Raw genomic sequence first — 21,417 nt, 5'->3', positions numbered from 1 at the left:
GTGAGCGTACTTTTACTTCATAAAAACACTGTGGTAATACTTCAGCTTCATCTCTCCTGGCAGGTAAGACGTAAAACGTTTCCTTCAGTTTATTGCAGTTTGCACGTGTTGTGACCTTCAGCTGAACGTGTTTTTTGAAGTGAAGTTGAGTTTCATTTAAGAAAAATCGCTGTTAAACGAAGTGACGTTTTTCAGACCGTGTGGTTTTTCTGTGCAGTTTCTGCTGTGTGCTGACTCAGACTGCAGATTGTCATAACTTTAAATAACTGGGATAAATTATATTATTGTCATTTTAGGACCATTTTTAAGCAAAGCATTATTTAAGCACATAATTAAGCAAAGAAAGCAAGCAACGTTAAACTGGTAAAAATATTCAGATATTGGAATTAGAACATGAAAACAGAATTTAAAGATCCTGAATGAATGGAACAAAAATAAAATAAATCCACACAACCAAAATTTAAACAAAATGTCATCTGGTGGTAAGAACTTCCTGTTGACCGAAACGTTGGTGACATAAACAATAAAATGACTGTGGTCGTGTATCAATAAGATCTCATGTACGATAAGCTGAACAGCATCACTGGGCTTCGTCTCCTAGGCAACAGTTTCACTGAAAAGTTATCTTGCTGAGTATCTCCTCAATCGATCGATTAGTTGTTTGGTTGGTAAAATGTCATAAAATGGTGACATCTTGTCCTGTCCAACCCAAAGACGTCCAGCTTGCTGTCACAGAGGACAAAAGAAATGTGATATAAAGATCAGATTCACACCTGAGAAGCCGAAACGAAACGTTTGGTGATTCATTTCAATCACCAAAGCTGAAAACTGACGTATTAACTGACAGCCATACAAATATGAATCAGTATAACGTGCTAACAAATGCCTCTCATTACTGTGTGTGTGTGTGTGTGTGTGTGTGTGTGAGTGTGTGAGTGTGTGACTGCACTCATGTCCTTCACAGTCACTGATCAGGCGTCAGGGACTAACAGCAGATCAGCAATGACACCTATTGATCAGCCTAGAAAACTCCCCCGATCAGGGACAGGAGCTCTCGGCTCTCGGCGCTCAGCGTGTGCTTCAAAACACCTACAGGAGGACGTCTGCGTGTCACTGCAGCACACACACACACACACACACACACACGCTAAAGGGAAGCTTTCAGGTTAAGGCGATCGGCTCGGTGAACGTCACGGTTTCAGGAGATATTTCTGAATGTTTCTGAGGTGGCTGTGGTATGACTCACTTCAGTATTGCGATACTTTCTTTAGTGATGCTGTACTGTTTGTCCACACGTACTGTAGTAGTACACAGAATATCCTGGCCTTACTGCCACTCCTGCTGTGTCGCGATGCGTATCACCAGATTGGTGCCAGTACACGGCTGTAGTATGAAGTCATGCGATTTATGTGATTACTTCATGGGAATGCTGGGAATTCCTGCTTCCTGTTCCCTCCGGCGCTGAGCTGCGGCCCTGGAGGTTCTGCTGGGGTTTTCCATTGACTTTTCCTCTTGTCATCCATTGATCTGTGGAGGGTGTCGTGGCACATGTGTTGCCATGTGGTCCGGCCAGCAGCTCACATCCCTCCAGTGGGGGTCACGGTGAGGCCAGGCGGATCTCCTGCGCGAGAAGGGCTGATGTGCACACTTCTTTGTTTCAGGATGGATCATCACGACTGGCAGCGAGGCAGAAGCAGAGGTCACAGGTGCTACGACGACGATGACGGTGAGAAAACAGCTGCCGGTCGCCACAATCAAATGTTGACATCGTACGTTTGTGCAGTTTTCATGCGTATCATATCAACATTTCCACAGTACGTAGAACATGACGCTCAGCTCAGGCTGTTTACGATCTGAGGAGGGTGAGGGGTCTCACACAAAATGAAATGTGCTTTCAACATTCTTAGGATGTTTTGCAGCTGTGCTTGATTGTTGGCAAGGCTGAAACAGTGAGGTGTTTTCCATCAGAACACTCAACATTTGAAGAAATTCTCAGTTTCCAGTGTTTGAGCTAAGCTAAGCTAAACTTCCTGTTCCCGTCTGTCACTCAGAGGCCCAGCCGGTCTACATCGGAGTTCCCGCCGCCCACAGAAGGAAAAGGCGCAGACATCATTCGTACGTCAGTGACCCTGAACGCAACACGCGGCACACACACTACGATCACCACACACACCGCGAGCACTCGCACCGGGGGTTTTACCACGACAGAGAGGAGCACTACGACGAAGACGAGGGCAGTCCAGAGCGTCATGCAGAGCACGCCGACCCCTCAGGTGAGCAGCTACCTGTGTGTCATTGTATTCACCAGTTCCCACAGAATAAATAAAGTTCAACAGTATGACCCTGAGACGATTTCCTGGCTCCAAAACAGACATTAATGTTCACCGCAGGATGAACTGGTGGTTAAAATCTTCAACTCTTCCAGATACCTGCAGAATGAATGAGCTGCCAACATGGCTGCAGTCTCTGAAGCTGTAAACCTGCAGCTTTGAGGACCAAATTCCTCTTCAGTCTTGGTGAAAAACCTTTTTGGTGTGGCGGGAGGACGAGTCGAGCTGCTGTCAGGTCGAGAGGCCTCCTGCTTCAGGAGTGTGTGCTCGACTACTGCTTGCATGTATGTGATGAATGTTTTGGTCCCAAGGGGCCCTGAAGTCTGAAGCCTGTAAGCTGATTAGAGCTGAGGAACTCCAAGCTGTGTGTGTGTGTGTGTGTGTGTGTGTGTGTGCGTGTGTGTGTGGTTTTGGCTTTGTGTTTTTGCCTGTTCCAGTCTGGATTCTCACCAAAAGGCCTGAGGTGGACGGTTAAAGTGTCACTGATGCAGGACTGTTGGGTCCATCAGTAGAAGTCATGTTGTCCTTCCTTTTGATCCATGAGTGTGTGTGTGTGTGAGAATGTGAGCGTGTGTGTGAGTACATGGCCCTGTGGGAGGAGGGTGCTCGAGGGCCCTGTGGTGTGCGTCAGCCCTCTTAAAGCCTCGGGCTCCTTGCTGCTCGGGGGATTTCAGTGGATTTCTGCCACAGCTTAGAGCAGAAGTTTTTTCCGACCGATCGAACGGCGAAGGTTTGACCACCTCGACAGACAGCAAACCAAATCCTACACGGCTGATTGAAAACACAAAACAGGCCGTGGGATAACACTCAGGGCGAGCAGGAAGGACGAATGCGAGGAGGAGGGAAAGCGAGTCACTGCTCTTCACTCCTGGTGGGAAAGGAAACTCGTTTTCTCTGCCCGAAGCAGACCTGAGGATCTCCAGTTACCTTTGGGTCTCTGGCCACAGGATCCAATGAGCATGCAGGACCCTGCGGCGTCTTTCCCCTCCATCATGGCCTCCCGCTGGACCCTGACTGGCTCCCAGATAGGTAAACACAGCAGAAGTGAAGCAGAGGAGAGTGGAGGGTGAAGTGGTTGGCAAAATGGACAAAAGGGTCAGGAGCTTCACATGGATCAGGCTCCATTCCAGTGTAAAACCTTTCATTTCTGTCCAGGTGTTTGGTGACTGTTTGATGAAGCCGCGACACTGTGCTGTATATTCCAAGGATGAGTGTGAGAGCATAAGAAAACATTCTGACCTCTTTAAAAACTTTCTTCAGGTCAAAAAAGTTCAGCTGTGGGCACAAACAGGTTTAAAAGTCAGTTATTTAAAGCGGCGCTGCATTATGTTTCAGCCAGTTTAGCCATACAGTTCATCACGTCAAACCGACCGGCATCACCACAGATCCTGACACACCTTTATTCATACGGACATTTGATTGGCAGAGTTTAGACAACATGCTTCAGTCACTGAGTTAAAATACGTCAGTGTGCATGTGTGGGTCAATAAGTGATCTAAAGCAGTGCAAACATGATGACCCCCCGACGACCATGAGTCGACCTAATGTGACAGAGCAGAGACTCTAATGGAAACTGGTTCCTGTTGAATGTCGCACACGCCATGGAACATTGTATTGTATTATAATTAAACATAATTACATAATTGTTCCCTCTGCCTTTGATTGAGGCTGTGAACGTCACATGAGGTTTGTGACACACTTTCACATCTAAGAGGTCACATCTCATTGATTTCTCACTTTATTTCAGCTTCTGCATCACAAAGAGGAAAAAACCTGAGCAACAGGAAGCTGGGCTGAGTCTCTCTCTCCCTCACACACACACACACACACACAGTGGTGGGATGGGAGTGAACACTGCCTCTGGGCTTGGGTGTTAATGGGGATTGATCTCAGAGTGAAATTAGAAAAAAGTGCTGGCTGATCAGATTGTCATTAGAGGAACTGAGTCTCTTGTCGGTTCATTAATGAAACTTAATGGGGATTGTTTGGATTAGACTGTTTTTTACATCTGGCTGGCTGAAACTGTTCTCCAGGATGGTCCTGTTGGCCTGGCGGCTAAGGCTCATTTGGTCTCATTTATAATGCTGATGGATTTAATTCAACAAAGGACTTTTGTCACAAGTAATCCCAGACCCTCTTTAAGCTTCCAGTTTTTGTTTTTGCTCTCCACTGGAAACCGTGTGGGCAAAATCAAATAACTAGAAGTGGCAGTCAGGGAGCGCAGGCCAACAGTCCTCTTCCATGATATGAAGAGCGACCACTATATGTACGAACATGGTAGCTTCTGTAATAAAACTCTTGCGACAGTCCCTCTAGCAGTTTTAGAGGTATTTCAGTCTAAAGCAAAGTGCCAGTTTGGTTTTAATTAGTTATTTAATGCTATAAAAAACAGCTGAAACATCATGCGCTGCTCTTGATTGGCTCAGACGGGTGTATGGGCGGGAACTCAGGCTTGTGGCTCCACCTCCCAGTTCCTACTGCACAGACTCTGGCTCCAAATGACGTCACCAGAACAAGATATGAGGGATATTTTGGCTTCACTTTTGCGCAGTGAGAGGAAGTGGAGATGCATCGGCCATCTTTATTTATGTCCATGTTATCCTCTGGACCAAAGTGTCATTACCAACTCATAGAAGTTCCTGCAGCCCTGGCTAGCATGCTTGTGGCTAATGCACGTGTCCAGGTCAGGTTGGCCTCCTGGCACACAGGCTGCCTCTGACGCGGCTCACATGTGAATTTAATAGAACACTGAAACTCACCCTTGCTTTGCCTCCATTTTGAAGTGTCTCCTGCAGCGGAGCGACTGCGTCACATACTGGGGGAGGATGACAGCACCCCGACACCCACAATATTCACTGAGATGGACACACTGCAGCATGAGGGGGACGAGTTAGAGTGGAAAGAGTCTGCAAGGTACTCACAAACATCCAGGCTGTCGGAGCTTTCATTAGTTTGGGATTTGGGGTCACTTGTGACGTAGAGGTTAAGGGTTCAGACACATGTGGTTAAAGCTGCAGTTTATGTGCCATAACAGCATCCTGCTGGTCGGCACTCCTGAACTCAGACGCATTAGTCATCCTGTCTTCCACTCTGCTGTCCGTCTCTGCAGGTGGGTGAAGTTTGAGGAGAAGGTGGAGGAGGGAGGAGAAAGATGGAGCAAGCCTCACGTGTCCACGCTGACCCTCCACAGCCTGTTTGAGCTCAGGACCTGCCTGCAGACAGGAAGCATTCTGCTCGACCTGGAGGGCTACTCGCTGCCGCAGATCGTGGGTGAGTCCAGCAGAGTTTCTCCACCGGTCCTGCCGAGCGCACCAACCATACAGCTCAGAGTGCTACCACTGCATTCCCACCTTTCATACTCCATGAAAATCCACTTGAATTTTGCTTGAAAAGAGTAAAAACACACACAAGCTTTCCTTAAAATTGTTTGTATGCAGAGACTTAATGGTGCATTAAAGTACTAAAGTAAAAATTTGTGTTTCCTTAACACGCGCAGAATCTGACCCACATATCTCGAATCTCAAATGTCAGATGTCCTCAAATGTCCTTGAAATCACCAGCAAACAAAGATTCGGGACGAAATCCAGCGTTTGTTGTTGTTTATTGTTTTGAGTGCCTGACAGTTGGACAGTCGCTGTAAACCTGGTAAAATATTGTTACTCGCCTTGTGCTGAACGGTTGAGTCCATGCATGTAAATTCAGCTGTAAACTTTTACTCCAGATGACATTGTGGATCGGCAGATAGCTGATGGTCTCATTCCTCCGGATCTGAAGGAGAAGATCAGCTTCGTGCTGCTCAGGAAGCATCGCCACCAGACCAAGAAACCAATCCACCGCTCGCTGGCGGACATCGGAAAGTCCTCCAACGCTGCTTCCAGTAAGTTTGTACACCGCTAACACCCGTCTTCAACCACCAATCAGCACCAAAGTAATCCCACCTTCTGATTACATCCTAATGCTTCCTTGTTGATGACCAGCTGTTTCGCCTTTCCTCATACAATCACGTCTTCTGTGCTTCTCACATCTGCTGCTGCTGCTGCTGCTGCTCTGTCAGATCGTAGTCCTCAGGTTAATCTGAATCGTAGCACTAGTTCAGCTTCTGGGATCCACCGCTCCACAGAAGACCTACGCTCTCGGCAGTCAAGCAGCCTTGGCCGCCTGCGTGAGTCTAAACACACCACACAAACACACACACACATTTATTACTACCAGTGGAAAGTCACTAACTTACCAACTTACCAAAGTATCTGACAATCTGACATGCTGAGTTTCTGGTTACTCTTCAGGTTAAGCAGAACATGCAATGAGATTAACACAAAGTGTTGTTTAAGATTAAACCAGCGGTTCCCAACCTGTTTGGCTTGTGACAAAAAGTAGTGTTGGGGGCCAAGAGACATTTCCTCTCTAAACTCCTCAGAGGATTTCATTTACATGACTGCTCAATGCCAGAAGGAGTAAAACTACCCAGCTGAATCATCATGCGACGGCCCCTCGGGTTTATCTGCTGACCCTCTGGAGGGGCCCGACCCCTCAGGTTGGGAACCACTGGACTTCCTCCATCACTGATGAACATTTAGCGTTAGAGCTGCACTTTTTACTCTAACTTGTCTGCTTTATTCTGATTTGAATCACCACTGACTCCCTGCTGCTGCATGACTTCAGCACTCGAGAAGGCTTTGTGTGTATTCTCACCTCGAACGCAGCGCGTTGGACGTAATGCGTGTTTATGTTAGACATTTTGGTCCTATTGTGTGCACCTTTGCGCATTTCTTTTGTGAATCCATGTGGGTGAAAAGGATTATGAAAGGATTTTTTTGGCTCCTGTTCTCCTTTTGTTCGATTTTATTTGTTCCCAAATCAGCTTTGAGGGGAAAAAATGGAAATGAGTCATTAAAAAATAATCCCCCTCAGGAACAACTGGTGAGTTTCTAGCACACACTGTGGACATACTTGAATGCCTTTTGGATGAAATTAGCATCCTGAATATCCCCCAGAGACACAACCGAAGCCTGTTTCTATCTCCAGTTTTTAAATCCAGGATGGCGTGTTGTGTGTGTTAAATAACAAATTTAAGCGTGTGCTTCATTTACAGATCATGCCCAGAGCCGAAGCATGAACGATATTTCAGACACGCCGAGCACAGACCAGGTAACTCCTCAGTATTTCATGTGTGTTTTTGAAGGTTCAGCTCGTACACCTCATAACAAAGTCATCCTTAGGAATAAGACTGGTTCATGTTCAGACTCAACATTCTTATTGTCAACAAACCGTCATGGTGTAAGACGTGGCTGCTGCTGCTGGTGTGAAATACTACAATTCCCATAATTCCATTCACCTCTTCCTGGTAAACATTCACATCTTTCAGGCTCCTCATGTGCAACTTGTAGCACAAACTTCCTTTCATAAATGTGTAGTTTCCAGGCCCAAACTGAAATTAAGATTACAAGATGGTTTCTCCTACCTGACAAAAGCTCCTGCAGAGGACATAAAAGAAGTAAACTGGTTTAACAACCCTTTAACAGCCACACACACACACACACACACACACACTGTCATCATTATCTGAGCTGCTATTGATTTCTAATCAGCTAATCTCCTGTTGCCTGTGGGAGAGTCACGATGGATTAATTTAGCTGCTCACAGTTAACAGATGACATAAGGTGACATGTCAGCTCTCCATGGCCCAGTGTGTGTGTGTGTGTGTGTGTGTGTGTGTGTGTTGTTTGTTTCTTGAGCTGAGTCTTGTCTTATGGGAAGGTTCACTTTTAAACCCCTCTTATCCACCCGGTCTGGTAGCTGAGGTGGTCATGTGTGTCCCTTCTGTCTGGAGGGTCCTTGCGGTTCTTAGCCTCGTAACCTTCTGCTCTGAAAGGTTCCTCTTCGTCCTGCTGGGTCCTCATGGCAAAACCAAGTCCTGCACTTGGTGTGTGTTTGTCGATCTGGTCAATATCTTGGCGAGAACTTCAAGGCAACAACTGAACTCATGCATGTGACCTGTGAATCTGGCTGAATTATTTGTTCACAGGAGCTGGCAGGCACCTCCTGCTTCTTTGATCTGACCGATAATCCCGTGACGCCAACATGCAGGAGTGAAACTGCAGCAGATCTGTAGATGGCAGCTAAAACGAGTTAGCGCAAGTAGATTGTGTTTAAATTAGTGTTAGACCAAAACGACTCGATTACACTGAAGACCAAGAAGTGAAAGACGACCAGTTGGTGAATTGACTCTGAAAACAGATTATGAAGAGATTTTAATTTAAGCAGCCACCACTCGACTGCCACGTGCTTCCCTGGTTAGGAGGAGGAGGAGGAGGAGGAGGAGGTGCAGCGACATGATGCTGCAGGAGGAGGAGGAGGTGCAGCGACATGATGGTGGATGAGTTTTATACTTTATGGAATACCAGCGTGTCAGATGGAAGTTTATGTGCTCCCAGTGCAGTGTAAAACACAGCAAAACTAACATCTTTGTTAGGCTGTAACCACATTTCATGACTTTCATACCTAATATGTGTCAAGACATTTCACTCTGGAAGTGGTGGACCAAAGCATTAACCAGCACTGCTGTCCTGAAGAGGTTTTAATGAGAAGCTCTCACTAGAAGTCAAAGCAGCTACAGAACTTTTTGTGTTGGTTCTGGCGGCCCCTGTGGACAAAAGCGGTAGTGCTTCCGCGTCTGATGTAAAGTTTTATCTTTTTTGGAAGCAAGGGAAAGAAAGACACACATTATTTTTAATGCTGTTTTTTCTTTCACATATTCTTAAATTGTTTAGTTTGAGGAGAACTGGACCCGGAGACACGACATGGTCTCGTTTGCTCATGCAGGTCATGTAGAGGCGTCCACATCGAATTAAGTTTGTTTTATAACCAGTGAAAGCACAGCAGTCTGTGTTAAAGGAGGATGTCGCTGTCATTGTGGCCTTCCCGTATGTGATTTTCTGTAACGAGTCAGTTGCTGTAACCACCCACCACCTCACATGACCCGATTAGCCACCAGCACCCCAGCCAGCTGATGATGGCACACAGAAGTATCTGCAGTGCAACATGCCTCAAATAAGCGACTTCCACTCACACTTCCCCTCGTTCTGCTTCCTCCTGCTTCATCCCAGCTCAAGAACAAGTTCATGAAGAAGATTCCCCGTGATGCCGAAGCGTCCAATGTCCTGATTGGTGAGGTGGATTTCTTGGACAAACCCTTCGTCTCCTTCGTACGTTTGGCTCAGGCCACGACGCTCGGAGGCCTCACCGAAGTCCCTGTGCCAACAAGGTGACTGTCTCCTATGTGTCCCTTCTCTCTGGAGGGTCCTTGCAGTTCTTAGCCTCATAACCTTCTGCTCTGACAGGTTCCTCTTCATTCTGCTGGGTCCTCATGGCAAAACCAAGTCCTACAATGAGATTGGCAGAGCCATCGCTACACTCATGGTGGATGATGTGAGTGACCGGCGCCGTTCTCCCACGTGTTACCCGTACAGGCATTACATTTCTTCCTTTGATTTACTTTGTCTCTCTGTCCTGTCAGCTGTTCAGTGATGTCGCCTACAAAGCCAGGGACCGTGAAGACCTGATTGCAGGCGTTGATGAGTTTCTGGATGAGGTGATCGTCCTGCCTCCGGGGGAATGGGACCCAAAAATACGCATCGAACCTCCAAAGAAGGTTCCATCGGCAGATATGAGGCAAGTACATGCAATCACACTTAACGGCCTTAAAACTTGCAATGGCAGAGTTTCCTCTCACCTGCTGGCAGAAACAAGCAGTGAACATAACATCTCCTTTAAGCTGATTTGCCGAACTCGTTAACACATCCAACAGTGACAGAGCAACATGATTATTCATTTGGAGTCGTGTTTGTGTCCACCTGATGAATGTAAGTCTGATAATTCTCTGCAGGTTCATGTCGACATTCGCCTCCTGACGACTTTCTAACGCCTTGTTCTGTTTCCACGTTTACCACAGGAAGTCAGTGCTGAACCTGAACGAGCTGGGTCAAATGAACGGTTCGGCCGGCGGGGCAGCTGGAGGAGAAGATGAGGAGTTTCCAGCCCCACATGAGCTTGGAGAGGAGCTGAAATTCACTGGGAGGTATGAGAGGACCACATCGTGTGTCACGGGGTCCACTTAGCTCCTGGATCTGTTGCCTTAACGCTGTGCTCGACCTTGTTTTTGCAGGGTTGGAGGTGGACTGTGGCTGGACATAAAGCGGAAGATCCCGTGGTATTGCAGCGATATCTATGACGGCTTCCATATCCAGTCCATCTCTGCTGTGCTCTTCATCTACCTGGGCTGCATCACCAATGCCATCACCTTTGGAGGACTGCTCGGAGATGCTACAGACAACTACCAGGTCTCCATAAAGCTGCACCACAATGAAGCAGTCCAGAAAACCAGCCGGCCAGCGTGCAATGTGACTACATGTGTTCTGTCTGTCTGTCCCTTCTCTTTTCCAAGGGAGTGATGGAGAGCTTCCTTGGCACAGCTTTAGCAGGGACTGTCTTCTGTTTGTTTGGCGGGCAGCCCCTCATCATCCTCAGTTCAACTGGACCCATTCTCATCTTTGAGAAGCTGCTTTACGAATTCAGCAAGTAAGGGAGAAGCGCACAGACGTCCTCCTACAAATACAAATGAGCAGAGAGGAGGTGACGCCAGCACTTTGTCTCCTCACAGGAACAACGATGTGGACTACATGGAGCTTCGCCTGTGGATCGGCCTCCACTCGTGTCTGCAGTGTTTTCTGCTGGTGCTGTCAGACGCCAGCTACATCATCAAGTACATGACCCGCTTCACAGAGGAGGGTTTCTCCAGCCTCATCTCCTTCATATTCATCTCTGACGCCATCAAGAAGATGGTAGGTGACGTCGTCATGCGAGCTGGAAAAATACCAGAGAACTTAATGACAGAAGTTAATCCTCCACAGGTAGGAGCCTTGAAGTATTACCCAATCAACCGTGGCTTCAAACCCGACTACATCACTTCCTACAAGTGTGAATGTGTGGCACCAGACCAGGGTGAGTCTTCAGACTCTTCTTTGGCTTTCTTTACGTTTCCTGAAGTGCTTTTAGGTAGCTGTAGCTGAAAACTCTGATTTAATCCCATCCTTCCTGTCATTAAGAGATGGCTTGATTGATCCTTAAGCGGGACGACTCTGGGTGTTTGTGTCCTTCTGTCATTCTGTGTGTGTTGGTTAAGAGTTATTTAGATGTGATTGGATGGGAGTATTTGGTCTTTACTCTGTGATGATCTGTGTATCCTGTCTGTTTCTGCCTCATTTCTGGATGCTTTCTGACAAAGTGAGTATGCACCTTTAAACAGAAGAAGATACAAACATCCACGGCCTGTAGGCTCTGAAAAGTTTAAACCTCAATTTCAAATCAAAAGCACACATTTCCCCTGTTACCTGCAGTGCTGTGTGTGGATTATTTCCTGAAATTAATTGTGGTTCATTCATATCACACGATACGCTGGCTTTTACACGTCACGTGACCCACCATTCATTTCTTGTGTGTCTCCCTCTGGTGTTCCTGCTCTTCAGCATCTGCGCTGGGCTTGAATGTTTCAGCTCCACTCGCAGACGATAACATGACTCTGCTGGTAAGTGACAGACAGACAGAAAACATCACGCTCAAGTAACTGAGTTGTATTTCCTTTCTGCTTTCACAATTTATGAAACGACTCTCACGTGTGCTGGTGTTTAACCTGTGCAGAGCTGCCAGGAAACACATGCTAAAGCCTGACAGTCTTTGAACGGATTGGTGGAGGATTCAGGAGTGGATCACTGCAGGACACTGTGGCTCCTGTTTCTGTCTTTGCTTTTCTTCTGTTATCGCTTGTCTTTTCTCTCTTTTGTCTCTACTTCCTCTCCCCTCCTTCACTTCACTTTTCCCATCCTGTCCTCCACCGTCCGTCCCACCGTGCCGTCCCTCTTCTCTCCTTCCTGTCTCTGTAGTTTAACTTGACAGACCAGGACTGGAGCCAGCTGAGTAAGAAAGAGTGTGTGAAGTACGGCGGTTCTCTGGTGGGGAGCTCCTGTAAGTATGTTCCAGACCTGGCCCTCATGTCCTTCATCCTCTTCTTCGGCACCTACTCCATGACCGTGTCTCTCAAGAAGTTCAAGTTCAGCCGCTACTTCCCGACGAAGGTAAGAGCGCTTTCCCACAATGATCTTCAGGGCTGTCCCACCCTGAATCAAAGTGAACCTGCATGCGGAGTGCCGGCTTCCTGTAGTATCACAATAAAAGCATGGAAAGAGTCCAAAGGATGAGGCTTCACGTTCAGCAGCTGCTGAATGTCTGCACAAAACATCAGCAGCTTTCATGTGAAAACAGGGTGCAGTGAGCTTCATCCTGTCCTCCTCCTCATCCCTCACCCTCCACCTCTGTCCTCTCCCATGTCCTCCTGTCCCCTGCTCTCCCTGAATGCCCTCCAGCTCCGTACCCTCATCAGTGACTTTGCCATCATCATTTCCATCCTGCTCTTCTGTGGACTGGACTGCCTGCTGGACCTGGACACCCCCAAACTGCACGTGCCCACTAAGCTCAAGGTCCACTCGTCCCTCAACGCCACCTTCGTCTTCGCCAGCTTCTTTATGTCACTGCTTTTTGTACATTTCATTTGGTTTTCTCGACTTAATGATTCTTTCTTCTTTTCCCCGTCTTCATTTCCTCGTGTGTCCTGGACATACGTGTCCCCTCCTCTTCATCACACCGCTCCTTACCCTCCCTCTGTCTCCTGTGTGTGTGTTGGTGGACATTTAGCTGAGGAAGCTAATCAGTGACTTTGCCATCTTCATGTCAATCTTGTGCTTTGTGGGTCTGGATATGTTGATGGGGTTAGACACACCCAAACTAATCGTTCCGACTGAGTTCAAGGTATTTGATTTCTGTCTTGGAGTGTGTGTGTGTGTGTGTGTGTGTGTGTGTGTGTATTAACACTATAACACACGACTGCCCTCCTGCATGTGTGTTTGCATGTGTGCATGCTAGCAGCAGGACAAAGTAACTGAGTGTGTTCTTCTCTTTAAGTACAACGATGAGGTTCTTGTACTTCAGAGGAGTATTTCCTTTTTTTCTACTACTTCATACTTGTACTCCACAGTATTTCTAGACTGTTATAGTAGTACTCTTACATACATGAATGACGTGAATACTTTTTCCTTCACTGCATGTGTGTTTCGGTTTCACCCTCATTAACAAAAGCTATACGATATAAAGCATTTGATTCTTTCAGACGGATGTGTTCATATTTCCACTTGTACTGCATGTTTACTTTGCGTTGTTCTGCGTGTGTGTGTGTGTGTGATCAGCCCACGCGTGCTGATCGCGGCTGGCTGGTGATGCCGTTCGGTAAGAACCCCTGGTGGTGGTATCTGGCCAGCGCCGTTCCTGCCCTGCTGGTCACCATCCTGATCTTCATGGACCAGCAGATCAGCGCCGTCATTGTCAACCGCAAAGAAAACAAGCTGAAGGTCTGAAAACACAAACTTGTTGTCTTTTCCATTTCAACAGAGAGGCATTTGACATTCAGCAGACGCAGATGCCGAATAAGGTTTATACATGACTCACCTGCAGGTCCGTCATCATTATTTCACATGTAACACGTGTGTCCTAAAGTGGACACTTTTTACTAAGAAATTTACTTTTCACCCACAAACCTTGCAGGTGTGGAAGATGATGAGTGCGGGTGTACTATATGATATTACAGTGAACCCTCGTTTATCGCGGGGGTTGCGTTCCAAAAACAACCCGCGGTAAGTGAAATCCGCGAAGTAGATATCTTTATTTTTACTATTATTTTACAATGCAATATTGTACTATAGAATGAAACAAAACATCAAAACTTGTTTTCAGGCCTAAAATGTGTTTAAGAAATACAAATATTAACGTTTTTTTTTTAACAAAAACTATGTTAAAAAACAGGATTTATTCTCGCACACGCGTATTTCACAGTCCGTCCAGCTGTGCCTCTTCGTCCTGACTCCGCTGCGCTGTAGCGTCTTTTTCCACTGAAGGCTGCGCAGGAGTCTTTCCCCGAGAGAAGAACATCGTTATGGGTAGTTGTCAATATCAACAATATCAACTTTTTCACTTCTATACAGTAAAGCCCCGAAGCCAATTAGGATTCAGAGCACAATGCACTGTAAAAAAAAAAAAAAGCGCGGAAAATATAAGCACTGTAAAAAAAACCGCGAAGCCGCGATAAGTGAAGCGCGATATAGCGAGGGTTCACTGTATATCGACTCTCTGGACAACAGTATGATACTTGTGACATCACAAAGTCTGACACGATGCTGTCATCTGCCCATCAAACCCCAAGTTTAATTTGCAGAGAATAGTTAAAATGTCTATTCCTGTCAGAAAAATCACTACCAGATATTTTCCTCAGATTGTTCAGGCCTGAATGATTTCTCACTTCCTGTCACTGTGCCACATGCAGAAAGGCTGTGGCTACCACCTGGACCTGTTGTGGGTGGGGATCCTGATGGCTGTGTGCTCCTTCATGGGTCTGCCCTGGTACGTCGCAGCGACTGTCATCTCCATCGCACACATCGACTCTCTGAAGATGGAGAGCGAGTCCAGCGCCCCTGGAGAGCAGCCACAGTTCCTGGGAGTCAGGTGAGGCCATCCTCACCGTCCAGGTGTGATTCCTTTCCCCTCCGCCGTTCACACTTTGACCTAACGTGGTTCTCCGTCTCCAGGGAGCAGCGGCTGACGGGTACGCTGGTGTTCGTTCTGACCGGACTCTCCGTCTTCCTCGCTCCTGTTCTGCAGGTCAGTCAGGGGACGCGTGAAGGAGGAAGTTTATGTGATGTTTCCCTCATCTTCTCCTGTAATGCTGTGCTTTAACTTATGTCCAGTTCATCCCCATGCCAGTCCTGTACGGAGTCTTCCTTTACATGGGGGTGGCCTCGCTGAGCGGCATCCAGGTGGGTCCAACACATATCCACGTCTCACTCGTAGTCATTTTGTCCACTTTTTACTGGTGCAAATCAAACAGAACAAGCAAACCGTGACGACTCAGTGTTGATATTCAGTGTCCTGTCATCAGCATCAACAGAGCGCCGAGAGCAGGATACGAAACGCGCAGGAATACTTTGATTCGCTCAGGGAAAAAGATGCTGATCATAAGAAAAATACAAAATGAGAACTCTGAGTCTGACTGAGAGTCGGGTCGATGAGTTCATGTTTGACACACACACACACAAGCCCTTAGATGTGGTGGCTTCTGACTGAGACATGAGGAGCATTTTGAAACAAACAAATAAACTCATCAATCCCACACACTCCTTCAAGGAGAAACAGAATATTCTCACAAATAAAAAGTAGTTTCTACTGAAGAGGATTGTTGGTATTTGATTCATTTTCTGACCCTCAACTAATTGGCTGATCAATAGAATGATAATCAAAATAACCACATGACCTGAGGAGCTGTTCTCTATGGTTCTGTCCAGTTCTGGGAGCGGATCAAGTTGTATCTGATGCCCGCCAAACACCAGCCAGACTTCTCCTTCCTGCGTCACGTCCCTCTGAGACGCGTCCATCTCTTCACCCTCGTCCAGATGGTCTGTTTGGCTGTCCTCTGGATCCTGAAGTCCACCTTCCTCGCCATCATCTTCCCAGTGATGGTGAGTGTGTAATAGTTTTGCAGTGGACTGGAACACCGGGACTCTGAAGTGGACCTGTGTGATCTTCAGTCTTTCCTCCGCATGTAGATCCTGGGTCTGATGGTCGTCCGGAAGCTGCTGGACCTGATGTTCTCCCAACACGACTTGGCCTGGCTGGACGACATCCTGCCAGACAAAGACAAGAAGAAGAAGGAGGATGACAAGAAGAAGAAGAAGAAGGCAGCAGAGCCAGAGAGCGATGAGGAGGTGAGGGACACGTGGACCCGCGGGACATTAACCTGTCTTCTGCAGAGTCAGCGAGTGTGGATGTGTTGTTTTTAAATGAAATGTGTGTCACTCCATCTGTTGTGGGCGTGTCGCTCCTGGCTTTGTTTTCTCTGACTAATACTGAATGTTTCTCCTCTTTGTCCCACAGTGTTGCTGAAAAGGCACTGTACAAACACTTACTACAGTCTTTATGTCTGTCCGTCCTCCCTCTGGTCCATCTGTCCACCTCTCCCATCTGTTCACTCTGTCCTAAATGGACACTGCTGTTGTCCACCGTTGGTTCTGACAGAAGGATAAGACCAGCGTTGTTCCATAGTTTTTGTCAACAAATCAACCACAGCAGAGAGTGAAATCAATTTAAAAAGTGATCAGCCGAACATTAATCAGCATGATCCATGCTTTTGGGAGCTGCCATTTTCATGTACAGTCAGGGCTTCGAGCTCATTGGTTCCTACTGAAGTCATGAATCTTAAATGAGTCACAAGTAAATTGTTTCATTTTTCCTGTAAGATTTTAACTTAAATATAGAACCCGTCTGGTCTCATTCTTTAAAATCCTAGTTTGTCCTGCATGCCGATCACTTCCTGTCTCTGTCGCTCAGCCCAGCTCGCCCTCCCCTCCAGTGATGATTCCCATGGAGGCCATAGGGCCCCCCACAGAGCCTGTCTCCGCCCACGTTAACCCTCCCACCCAAACCTCAGAGTGTGAGTACACCGTCCGCTCCCTCCGCCTCTCGTCGTGTTGCTTAAATCTTTGATGACATTTACTAAATGTGACAGATGGAGTGTTAATGGGGGCTTTTGGTACGATTTCACATCGGCTACTTTTACATGTGCTCAACAATGTGATTGCGATGTACACACAACTGGCCACCTGTTTTCCGCTCCGAGAGAAGAGGAAGATTCAAACGTCCCAGATTAGATCCCACATTCCCACGTCTTTTTGGTTTTGTTTCTTCTACTGTATTCTATTTTAACCCTGCGGAACGTAGCCTACACACACACGAACACATGACATCATTTTTACAAGAGAAAACCAGTTAATGGAAACAAGACTTTTCAAAATTCAAATTTGCTTTACAGTTCGTTGGAAACACGACTAAAACCTGAAAATTATCAGCATCCTAAAACGAGGCTGTAATGGGATAGACTGCACAGGTGTACCTAATAAAGTGGCCACTGAGCGTAGGTTAACTCTGGTGTTGATTTCTTCCATGTAAGTCAAAATGGAGACTCGGGCATCATGAAACTGCTCCCCATCAGCAGATTCACATGGACACAGTCGGCATGGGGTCAACTCAGCCTCAAATAATCACAATTGTGAGGTACACGTGAAGGTGGCCGATGTATTCACTACAGTCTGACTGGTCAGCCTCTGAACATGTTGTTACCATGTGACCATCACGCTGCAGATTCTCTTTTTGATGGTTTTGTTCATCTTTGTGTGTGTGTGTGTGTGTTGCACTGTGTTTACATGCCTGTGTTTGCCTGTTTTGTGCACATGTTCTCTGTGTGTGTGTGTGTGTGTGTGTGTGTGTGCGCGTGTGTGTGTGCGCGTTTCCTCACAGGAGACCAACCCGTACTCGACAGTCACGTCCGATCAGACTGAGTTAGAGCGCAGGTACTGTGTGCTCAAACTGCACGTGCCCTACAGCGACCTGCTTCACTCACCTGACACAACACGGGCTGGAAGCACAACACTCTCACCTTCACACAACCACACACAGCGTAGCACCAGCACAGGAACACACAGCGTGCATCACCTGTACTCATGTGGATGATGCATGATGGTTTTAGATGTTTTAAGTGGATTGTTTTTACTCTCCAGGCTTGTACAGATAATATAGTATATAATTCAGTGCACTTGCATACAAAGTACTGTGTACAGTGCAGTGCATGAGGGCAGGAAACTGTCATCCAGTAAGATGTACATACTGTAAGTCAGAGGTTTTCAGCTGTGGGCCCCTCCTCCCATCCCTGCTCCACCTTTTCTCACAACATTTTGAGAGACATAAGCAGGAAGTGTAGTGTTGCCATGGATTCACCAAATTGTTCTACAACTTTTCTTAAATTAAATTAAAAGTATGCCGAATTAGCTATTAGCACTTCCTGTCTGCAGCACACTCATGGATGTACTGATGACTCTCACTGAATTACTGTGATGCTGTAGAAAAGTTAAAAACGTGATGTTTCTAAGGCAAGTTCTGCAGTATTGGAAGGTCTTTTTTCCTGTCTTTTCTGGACGTTTAGTCACAATGGACAGATAGAAGTGTAAGCCACCCTGAAACTAAACATGTGTGATAGATTTGACTGATTTGACTAATAAATCAGGTTCGGCTCCCCTCTTTTAGCTGCTGGTTCACCTCACCTCCCCTCCGCTCCCTCCTTGACTCCCCCCGGAGGGAGGCGCTTACAGTTTGAAAACCTCTGTTCTTGGTCTGTCCTTTAATTTAAGACCACTTCCTGTAGTCTCCTGCTCTTCATGTATTTTAATCTTAATAGTTCCTGCCATATCTAGACAGATTATTATAATCACTTGTCTCTACTGTAAAGTGTGTTGTGTTGTTGGGCAGAACAGAGTAAAAACAATAAATCAGATGTTAGCTTGAGATCTCACTGTGAACCCGAATGCAAATCTTGAGTCTGAACTGTCAGTTTCTGCTGTTTATTCACATTATAGTTGTGTGACTGCTAGCTGTGACAGGAAAAAGTTTACAGTCACTTTCAAAGTCACAATTAGGCAAATATTTTATAGCTTTACTCTGATGTCTGCAGGAAATTTTTTTTTTAGAGTTTTTGTCTTTGGGGGCCTTTAGTGATTTCTTTCAGGGAGTTAATGTGTTTCTGAAGTGTTTTGCTTTTCAGCAGCTGCATTATTTTCTTTTGTTTAACCAGTTCATGCCCCAAATGTGTCCGAAACACACGGTCGGAGGTGCTACTGAAGTGATCACTCGTGCTCGTGCACTTCCTGTTTGTCACCCTTCAAAAGCAAAATGCTCTTGTTATTCTCACTGCAGCACATGATGTCCCTCTGGTGGCTGTGAGACAGCAAACTGCAGGGTTTTGGTTGTTTCTTTAGAAAATAAGACAATAAGACAACAAGACAGACTCCCAGTCTCTCTGTTTCTGCATGGCTGCCGTCCGCTGTGTGTCCTACAGTCTGATCCTGTTTACCTGCTGACTGTACACCTGGCAGCACGCAGCACTCCTGTCTCACGTGGTTTTCACGTAGGACAACAAATCAGCCCCTGGGAAAACAATGACTTGTTTTTTTTCTACTAAGAAGAAGAATAGTACATTAGTACAATAGTACATTAACTTAAATTTAAGAGCACAACTATAGTCTATTTGAAATAGGAAAGTTATTTTTGAATAGCTAACAGCTAACAGTTTCTTGAGCCTGTCAGTAAAGTACCAGAGAAGATGTTTTAGCTTTTTCTTTTTTTTTTTTTTTTTTAGCTTTTTAGCCTAAAGAAATGACTCAAATTATTAGAATGTTATCAAAATATTAGTTTACAATTAGCTAATTGTTGTAGCTCAGGTCAGCAAAGGAGACTGGATTTATCCTGACGTATTAAGGGAAATAAATCAGTCTGTAATTCTTAACCATTACTGAGGAAATGATATCTTTGTCATGTCAGTGTTTTCGGGACATTGGCTCTGACTTTTAGCCTAAAAACACTGCTGAGATTTTTCCTCGTAAATTTGTTTCTGTGTTGTTCTCGAGATGTTACCTCCAGGCCTGCTCTGTCTTTTCTTTTCACCTAATGGCTCTTATCGCTGTGCTTCTGATTCCTGACGCAACCCGCCATCCTTCGCTTCACTTCCTGTCCCTCCTTAGACCACCCGCCTGTGTTAGAAACTTCACGTTTAGTTGTAGCTGTGCCTGAGGAACAGCGCCCCCCACAGTAATTTTAAAGTACAACAAAAATGCCATAAAATGCAGCATCGGGGCTGTAAACCGACCACAAACGCGGTCTCTTTAGAAATCACCGCCATATTGATGGTTGAAGTAACTCGCTGTACCTTCAGTGAAGACATCAGCACACAGTTTCCAGTTTTAAAGAAGTACAGCCATTTTGTGTATTTCTGAGCTTGTCTGTGTGTACAGTACACTCATTGTCCAGTTTATTAGGCACACCTTCATGACTACAAGGCTGTAGTTGATGGTAGTTTCATGCAGCTGTACTTTATAAGCCGGAAGCTGAGTGTACGTGTGAGATGTTAAAGTATAACCTGGCCGGTTGCACCACTGTTCCTCAGCATCACTCTGCACCTGAAGATCTCCTGTCCCCCCTCACCTGCCCACTCCCAGACGAGCCTTGCCCCCGGGGACCCTCCGTCGCACGTGCCTCCACGCCAGCCCGTGCCCCAGGTCAGCATCCAGGTGGAGTCAGACTGCGAGGAGTCTGGTTCCGACTCCACCCACCACTACCACGACCACCACCACCGCCTTTCCCCCCCTCACGACCTGCCTCCACCTGGAATACGCAGAGACTTTGACCGGAAGCTGCGTGCTCACTTTGGTGGCTCGTGTGCCGAGACCATCCTGTAGACACACAGCAGGGGCGGAGCAAAGAGCTGCACCCTCTTCTCCATGTGTCGCTTTAAACCCCACTTTTAGAGGCTGATGCTAATCATCTCGCAGCAAGCGCTCTTTCTTAATTGGATTTTAGCAGGTGTGTGTCTGTGCTCAGGTGATGTCTCAACAAAGAAACAACCAAAACGTGTTGTTAGGCATCAGAGTTGTCCATCAGTTGTTTGGATTGTTTTTCTTGTTCATTTAAAGAACGCTAAAGAAGGTGATTTACGTCGTGTGCATTAAAACTGTAATAAAACTGCATTTTAAACCTGCTTTGGTTTGTCCTGACTTATTTTGTGGTAACCAAGTGACTGTTTCAGTTCCAACAGAACCAATTTGTTTTGTTGAGTCAAAACGGTCAGCAACACCAGACACTCACTTTATACATTATAAGCAAATTATGACGTACTATAGCTTAAGATTAGTTAATTTACAAGTACAACATAATATCAGCTGCCACCTGCTGCAACCCTGGGCAAGTAGAATTTTGCATAAAACTAATATTCATATTAGCACAAGACTTTACTAAGTATACATGTTACAGTATTCATACACACAGATATTAACTGGTCTCTGGTGATGGCCAACAAACACACCAAGACCCTCAGAATATTAATAAAAAAAAT

General features: G+C 46.2%; 1 protein-coding gene and 1 long non-coding RNA gene across 5 annotated transcripts; one reads left to right on the top strand and one right to left on the bottom strand.

Moving 5' to 3' along the window:
* Nucleotides 1-1,662: 1,662 nt before the first annotated feature.
* slc4a5b (solute carrier family 4 member 5b) lies at nt 1,663-20,910 on the top strand. 4 transcript variants are annotated; one of them, XR_006841775.1, is made up of 28 exons: nt 1,663-1,726; nt 2,052-2,273; nt 5,114-5,243; nt 5,440-5,600; nt 6,052-6,207; nt 6,385-6,492; nt 7,423-7,478; nt 9,437-9,594; nt 9,671-9,758; nt 9,847-10,001; nt 10,282-10,407; nt 10,495-10,669; nt 10,774-10,907; nt 10,990-11,170; nt 11,240-11,330; nt 11,855-11,913; nt 12,269-12,460; nt 12,749-12,862; nt 13,077-13,190; nt 13,625-13,786; nt 14,755-14,933; nt 15,017-15,089; nt 15,176-15,244; nt 15,770-15,943; nt 16,031-16,189; nt 16,812-16,914; nt 17,778-17,830; nt 20,473-20,557. XR_006841775.1 is itself a non-coding variant. In XM_046374168.1 (27 exons), the coding sequence occupies exons 1-27, from the start codon at nt 1,663-1,665 to the stop codon at nt 20,762-20,764; spliced, it is 3,645 nt and encodes a 1,214-aa protein (XP_046230124.1). In that variant the 3' UTR covers nt 20,765-20,910. The 4 variants fall into 4 exon arrangements, 3 of the variants coding, with proteins under 3 accessions (XP_046230124.1, XP_046230126.1, XP_046230125.1); XM_046374168.1 differs by lacking the exon at nt 16,812-16,914 and having other exon boundaries at nt 20,473-20,910; XM_046374170.1 differs by lacking the exon at nt 20,473-20,557 and having other exon boundaries at nt 17,778-17,910.
* LOC124051156 lies at nt 5,567-19,995 on the bottom strand. Its single transcript, XR_006841777.1, has 6 exons — nt 19,944-19,995; nt 19,384-19,457; nt 16,391-16,492; nt 15,739-16,108; nt 5,888-6,498; nt 5,567-5,714 (listed from the first exon to the last, which is right to left on the bottom strand). It is a non-coding gene; the product is annotated as an uncharacterized LOC124051156 (long non-coding RNA).
* Nucleotides 20,911-21,417: the final 507 nt, after the last annotated feature.

Source organism: Scatophagus argus, chromosome 20, assembly GCF_020382885.2.
Source record: "Scatophagus argus isolate fScaArg1 chromosome 20, fScaArg1.pri, whole genome shotgun sequence".
In the NCBI taxonomy this organism is placed as follows: Eukaryota; Metazoa; Chordata; class Actinopteri; family Scatophagidae; genus Scatophagus; species Scatophagus argus.
Note: the sequence above shows the minus strand (reverse complement) of the source record. Positions and strands in the feature narration are given on the sequence as shown.